This window comes from Onychostruthus taczanowskii, unplaced genomic scaffold (genome assembly GCF_017590055.1).
Source record: "Onychostruthus taczanowskii isolate IOZ18803 unplaced genomic scaffold, ASM1759005v1 scaffold73, whole genome shotgun sequence".
NCBI classification, from domain to species: domain Eukaryota; kingdom Metazoa; phylum Chordata; class Aves; order Passeriformes; family Passeridae; genus Onychostruthus; species Onychostruthus taczanowskii.
This window is the reverse complement of record NW_024505118.1, coordinates 407,934-415,070: the sequence shown is the minus strand read 5'-3', so window position 1 is coordinate 415,070 and position 7,137 is coordinate 407,934. Positions and strand designations below refer to the sequence as shown.

At 55.3% G+C, this 7,137-nt stretch overlaps 1 protein-coding gene across 12 annotated transcripts in view; it reads left to right on the top strand.

Annotated features, from left to right (window-relative positions):
* The first annotated feature begins 505 nt into the window (after positions 1–505).
* Positions 506–7,137, top strand: part of BBX (BBX high mobility group box domain containing) — a 137,460-nt gene continuing 130,828 nt past the window's right edge. For 3 of the 12 annotated variants that reach the window (XM_041422391.1, XM_041422389.1, XM_041422381.1), the window contains exon 1: positions 506–581. In XM_041422391.1, the coding sequence (XP_041278325.1) occupies positions 558–581 (24 nt within the window). In that variant the 5' untranslated portion in view covers positions 506–557. Of the gene's footprint in view, positions 582–951; positions 1,085–1,996; positions 2,045–2,621; positions 2,767–4,260; positions 4,334–7,137 lie in introns of those variants that run through there. The other 9 variants (XM_041422395.1, XM_041422382.1, XM_041422390.1 and 6 more) reach the window with 8 other exon arrangements.

The following is a 7,137-nucleotide window of genomic DNA, read 5'->3' as shown; positions in this document are numbered from 1 at the left end:
CCTGTAGTGGTAGGGAGCTTCCCCTAAAAAGTTAGACTACACTTCCAACACCCATCAGCACAATCGCCATGCAGCCACACAAAAGCTGCTGGCCTCACACTGTCGCTTTGTGCATATCAGCCCGTCAGCCACAGAAATTCTCCAATGAATTTCACATCCATGTGTTTGGTACGGCCCGCGAGGTGCAGGGCAGAGGACCGGGCAGGACACGGAGCGTGGCGCGGAACCCCAGCGTTATACTCGGCTAGTTCTGCCAACAGAGCGGTCTCTACGGGAAGCCGATGTGAAGCCGGCCGTGCTGTCGATGCTGGCCCGGTGAGGGCCTCTCCGCCACGCCTGGCGAGGATTCCTACGGCAGGAGGCACCGCCCGGAGCTCCGGCGTACCCCGCGCGGCACCGCTGCCGGAATGCCCCTCGCGGGTCAGGGGGCAGCGCCGGCCCGGCCCGTCCGCCCGCGGGCCGCGGGGACGGCTGCCCGTGTTTACTGCCCCAGCAGGGGCTGCGAGGATGCGCTGCTGCCTCCCGCAACTTCTGGCTCGCCACGCCATGGCCTCTGAATGAAACTCGCCCAACTCGGCCGAGTAAGTTATCGGAAGGCGGCTCGGGGTGCGGCGGGCCGGGCCGAGCCCGCACCCCGCTACCTCACGGCGCTGCCCAGGGCAGACGTAGTTTACTCTCGCGGCGCTGCCCGGGCGGCCAATGGACAGTGGCTGCCGGCGCTGTGGCCGGCACGGGTCCGCGCTGCCCCGGGCGGCCCCCGCTCCCTGCCCCGCTCCGGCACCGCCGCCGAGGGCTCCGCGAACCCTGCGAGGGGCAGCGCGACGATCTTTGTGTGAGTGTGTGCGGGGAGTGTGTGCGCCGGCGGCTCCCTCGCGGGCCGCGGGTGTAACGGCAACGCTGAGTGGCCGGCGGGCCCGTCGCTCAGCGCGCCGGCCAATGGCGGGGCGTCTTATATCGCGGGGAGTGTTGTGGCGCTCCCCGGGTTGCATGGCTCTGTGTGGAGCCGCGTTCCGCGGGCGCCGAGGTGGAGGGGCTGCGCTGCGAGCCGCGTCCGGCCCAGCGGCGCGGTGCGTACCCGGCCGAGGTGAGTGCCCCCGCCCGCAGACCCGCACCGGGCGGGCGGAGATGGGCAGCGGCAGGGAGGAAGAGATAGGGAGAAGGGTGCCCTCGCCCCATGCTTTACGCTCCGCGCCCCAGCGGTGGAGCAGCCCCCCGCGCCCCTCCTGCGGCGCTGGCGGACGGGAGGGAGGCGCGGAGCTTCCCCTGCCCGGCGCGGCTGCTGCTGCGGCTCCCGGCCACTTTTCCTCCCTCTTGCCAGCCCTCCCTTCGTTTTGAAAGTTTGGGCAGCGGAGGACGGGTGGGTTGGTGCCGCCAGCCCTCCGCCCGGCCGGCAGGGTAGGGGTGACCGGAGGTATATGACGGGGAGGGGGCCAAGTGGATCGCGATACAGCGCAGGGCATTTAAAACACCAGCGAGCCGAGCCCGAGAGGCGGCGGGGGTAGGCCAGCCAGTGCCAGACTGCGTTTGAAACCAGGCACCTCTCGCCGCCACAGAGAGAGGCAAGAGCAGCGGCGGAGAGAGGAAGGGGAAGGAGGGCGAGGAGGAGGAGGGATGGCCACCGGCCGCCGCTCGGTGCGTGCCTCCGGGGGGACTTGACAGGGAAATCGCAGCAGACAGAAACGAAACTTCATCCCGCGGGGCGGCGAGGCGCGGGGGAGAGTGCGCGGATCGGTATCGGCTGCCGCCGGCCTGGGGGGCTCCGCGCCGCCGGGAGAAAGGGCGGGGGGGATATAAAACCGGAGAGGGGGAAGCAGCCGATCCAGCGGCCGCACGGGGAGCGGGAGGAAAAACCCCGGCGCCGACCCCGACAACAACAGCGGCGGCCGGGCTCGGCCGGAGAGTTGGGCTGTGCGTTTTCCGGTAGTCATCGGCGATGCACCCGGGGCGTGGAGAGGGAGGAAGGGAGGGAGGGAGGGAGGAAGGCGGGCGGGGGCCGGGGGGAGGTGGCGGCAGGCCTCGGCCGCGCGAAGTCCTATTTCTGAAGGTAAGTTGTGACATTGGGTGGTCGCGATGACAGAAAACTTGGCGAGGGGCGCCTTGGGGAGGGGGCGGCTGCCTCGGGGGGGTCTCTCCCGGCCGCCGGGAGCCGGATGGGTGCTCGGCTGTTATTTGCTGCTGCGAGATCGGGTCGCTGGTAAATTACAGAAAGCAGCCCTCCTCCTCCTCCTCCCCCCGCTCCCCGCCAGGCGCTTCGCTCTTCCTCCTCTCGGGTTTATTTGCAATGTATGAAACTTGCATGGATGTGAGGACAGCCGATCCAGTGTGGGTTTGCGAGGAGGAGGAGGAGGACGGGGAAGGAAGGGTTGGAGGCAGGGGAGAAGGAGGCAGTCGCGTTAATCCCGGGCGCCGCACGGCAGCAGGTTTGCGTTAGGAATATCGGTGGCAGCCCGCTGCCGCCACTGAATGAGGAAGGTAAAACGAAGCGATGCGAGAGCCGCCGAGGCGACATGCACGGCGGCGGGGCGAGAGGCACCGGCAGGCGGCTGCCCGCCCCCTCCTTCCCTCCCTCCCTCCCTGCCTGCCTGCCTGCCTGCTGCCTCCTCCCTCCCTCTCTCCCTCCCTCCCCGCCGGGGCGGGGAAGGACCGTGCCCGGGTCTCCCCCGCTCGCCGCCAGCCGAGCCGGGGGGCCGCGGGGCTTTAACCGTGTGCGGGGCGGATTCGCCACTTTTTCCGGGGGAGGCCCGCGGTTAAAAGTTTTCTGCGGAGGTGAGTGTGTGCGGGGAGGCCGGGGCGCCGCCAGGCCGGCGGTGGTCACTCGGGCCTGGGGCGCCGAAACCATTGCCCGTCCTGCTGGTGACACGTCCAAGTCCCGCAGCCCGGCGGGGCGGCGGAGGGGCCCGGCTTGGCCGCCGGGGCACGGACGGGGTGCCGGTCTCCATGTGGGCTCTCCCGGCGGCGGCACCTCCTCCCCGGTGGCAGCGGCGGCGGCAGCAGCGGGATCATCGCCCGGGCCCGCGGGGAGGAGGAGGGGAGCAGCAGGGAGGTGTTTGCTGCCAGCCTGCCTCGCCGGAGCCCGCCGGGGAGGGCAGCTGGGAGGACCAGGGAGCCCCCCGCGCCGCCGCCCCTTCCCTGCGCGCTCGTCCGCCCCCAAAGGTGTTGTGCAGACTTTTCCCCCGGGAGGGTGAGATTTATGCGCTGCATTATTGCTCCTCTCCTCCCCCCTCAAAGCAAGATGGACTCTCTCGTCTCTCTCTCTCACTCACTCTCTCCCTCTCTCTCGTTTTCTCCCCCTCTCCCTGTGTCTTGTCAGCCTTCAAGATCGACATTTTGTAACTAGGATGCAAACTTGATGGTGACCGGGGGCGGGGGGCGAGGAGGGGAGACGGGAAAACCCTGGGTCACGGCGGTCTTACTCCATATTTAATACCTTTTCTTTCCACCCCACCCCGGAGCCCGGATTCCGGTGGCCCTACACTTTGCACGGGCGAGGGTGGGCGGAGGGCGGGCGGCGGCTGCGAGCGGCGCTCCCCCCGCGGCGGCCGGGGGTCGCTCCCCGCGGGCTGCGGTGGCGGAGGGGCGGCTGGGCGGCCGCAGCGCTCCGGGCGGCTCCGGCTGGGTTCTGCCGGGGGGCAGCGGGCATTACCTGAAACGGTGCTCCAGCCTTGCAGCCTTCGCTCTCTCTGTGTGTCTCCTTCCCGGAGTGGATCTCGTACCTGCGGTCTGGCGGCTTATTCTTGTTGTTAATTTTTGCGTTGTTTGGCTTATCCACGCGCGGCGATTGATCGCTCACTTGTGTAAGTTCCCGGGGGTTATTGTTATGTATGCCTCCTTGCAGATGGTGGTCAACTTTCTGTCTTCTATTTTGATAATACATGCAAGTACTACTGTGTATGCGTGTAAATATAATTACGTGATGCATCTCTGTGTGTATGTATGTGTGTCTGTGCGCGCTCATAAACATGCATCCGTATGAGAGAGAGAGAGACAGAGGAAGAACAACCCACCCTGCTGATGCACACTCAGATGATTTGCTCCATTTGCCCACTCCTAATGCCCTCTGAAGACACGGTGCATCTTTTGTTCGCTCCTTACGGTTTCCTGTGACTGTCATCTTGTTTTAATGACAGCTTAGCTGGGATGGGGGTGAGGAGGAAGCAAGTTTCAAGTTTTGGGATCTCTCCTCTTGTTGGCGATGTGGTGAGTTGCAATATTGTAAAATCATGGTATGCTGATGATGTGCCTTTATTTGATACTTTATAGGTCATTATCACATGACAAAGGTTTTGAGACAGCTTCATCTTCGTCTGTCTGTAATTTCCATTTGCCTTTCTGGGTAAGTATGTGAACTGTACACATGAAAAAAGAACTTGGTTGTTGTTGATAAGATAGAGGTCTTCGTGCTGCCACTTTTTATGAGGAAGATGCTTGTTCTGGTTTTAGCACCTCAGAAAACATGTCTTCTTTGGGTGCTAATAGGTACTGCTAGAATACAAAGTTTGTATGTAGAGCTCCTCCAAGTAACTTGGAAATTAAAAGGCTGTGCATATTCAGAGCTCTCTTTGCTTATTTTTTTTTTTGTGGTGTTTTTTTTTCCGTTAAATTTTGTGAAGACAACCAGCTGATTGACTTAGGGTGAAAGTTTTGGACCGAAGTAACATTAGAATATGCAAAGTGCAGCATACAGGTCGAAAATGTAATGAGCATGTAAAGTCCTTTTAAAATTCAGTGGTAGAAAAGTATGAGAATGTAAACTGAATAGGTAATTAGAAAACTCAGAAGGTCAAGAATCAGTGACAAGTTTAGCAGAACTGTAATGCTGATGCAACAGGAGTTCGTTCAGTTTTAACACGTAAACTGAGAGCTAATTAGAATTCCATCCCATGCTTATTCTGTATTACTGTTTTTACTTTTAGCATTGATGAATGCAGATGCCAGTCAATTTGAAACAGGTATCTTAGTGACTAACTTACTGGTATTCCTAAGTTTTCAGGTACACAGCAATGGGTTTTTTTAAATCTGCATGCTGGGAAAAGTTATGATAACTTTTGAAGGGTTTGACACCTTTTAAGCTGAAGTGGAAGTCGTAGTTTAAGGAAGAGGTTCTAAATTTTTGGGGTCACATTTGAAAATGACATAAAATGAGTGGCATTAGGAGCACTTCTCATACAATTGCCCGTGGTGTCACTGACCTGAGTTTGGCCCAAAATGGGAAGTGGGAGGTAGCATATCTTCTTGGTACTATTTTGCACAAAATTAAAAACAAGACAAGACATGTATTTGGGGTAAGCTTAGTACTCATAAATGCAAATTATTAATAACATACTCCTGACCTTTTGCAGGCAGCGTATAGCAGACATAGGATAAGTGATGGTCCCAAACATGCTGACTTGAAGGGGGCTGTTGGGAGCAGCTGTTCTGGTATGATATTATAACCACAAAGCTAGTGTTAAGGCTGGGGTAACCACTGTGGGCAGTTGGTTTGAAGGGAGAATTCTGCATTTCTCCAGTTCCTGCAGATTTACACCTTTGGATTTTGTATGCGGTGTGGTTAGTATGTGCAGGTCTCAGAGTATAAACACCAAATTCAATTACTGAATTTTTTTGGGACAGACTAGTTGCATAGGAGAATATTGCTTTTAGTTTTATAGTATTACTGACACTGTTCTGTGAAGAGTAATTATTGCAACAATTTTTTCCAAGGAAAAATGCATGTGAACATTCAAAACTGGCAGATAGGCTTCAAAATGTTGATCAGGGTTGAATACAAATGTACTGATTTCTGAACTTAATTTTCTGTGTTTTCAGTTAAGAGTCGCATGAGAGTGCTGTTAAGTGCTAAGGACATTTTCTTTATTTCGAGCAATAGTAAAGGATACTGAACAAGAATAGCTCAGAGACCTTGACTCAGGTCTTAAGTCATTATCTGGTTTTAGTTTTGTTATGAAGTCTTTTGGATGCATGAAATGTTGATCTGGCAGTGAAGTGGTGATCATAATCTACCCACACTTGGAGAGGAGTGGACCATGATTTTGTGCATCGTGCTAAATGTATGTCTCACCTGATGTTGAACTGGCTTGAACAAAGAAAAGGATAGGGTATCATTTTTACGAAAAAAGCGTAATAGGAGCTTTAGAGGAAGAGAAGAAATACATTTCCTTCTAGCTTAAAAAAAAAGGCAGTGAAAATAATGCACCTAGTTAAGGTGAGAATAGAGATGTTGTTAGGTTTGTCCATTGCTAGAAATCTCAGTTTACTTTAGGGAGCTTTTATTTTGCTAAAAGGGAAGATTTCTTTTATTATACAGTTCTCACTAAAGTAACTGTGCATGACTGGATTTTAGTCATTCAGTCTTGATGTACAGGAGTTCTGGTTTGCTTGGCGAGTGCCAGTGCTGGGCTGGTGTGTCACAAGATAGAAGGTGATGAGCTGCTTTGATAGGGGCCTCGTGGATGTTTCAGAAATTGGCCCAAGCTCTCAAAAGTTTGTTGCACACTACTGTCCCTCTTGGCACAGCAAGCTGGTAAACCATGTCAAGTAGGCATGTAATTTAGCAGAAACATAGCTGGTTTCTGTGTGGAGGTCAACTCAGAGTATTTAAGAAGCTTGCTATTGACCCTTTGGAGTTTTTTGGGGGCTGCTTGCTGTAAGCTCATTGCCTGCAAAACTTCCATTGGCTTCTGCAGGAGGTTTATTTAGGAAAGGAGTGTAGGAGTGATGGTGAGAGGAATTTGTCCATGTTTATTTTTCCCCTTCAAGGAAGAAAAACCTTTCTCTTTCGTAGCTGTTGTGTGAATAATTAAAGATATTAAATGTCAGTTTTCCACATAAAATATCAGAGGTAATCATGCCATTATTTTATAACTAATGTTGTTCCTGTTCATCCGGAATGCTCTTAATACACTTTGTTCATAAATTAGTGGTTCTGTAATTGGTGATCCTGTAAGCATGTGGATATCTTGAAGCAGATGACAAGTCTTGTTAAATTCACTGGTACGACTGCCTGCATTAAGAGCTTAAAGTTCTTCCAGGTTGCTGCCACTCATGGTCTGGGGGCTGAGGATGCACAGTGTCTCTGGAGCTCATGAACATGGCATTAGGCAGGGCAGTCTTCTGGCACAGAGCTGGGGAAGGAGTGGT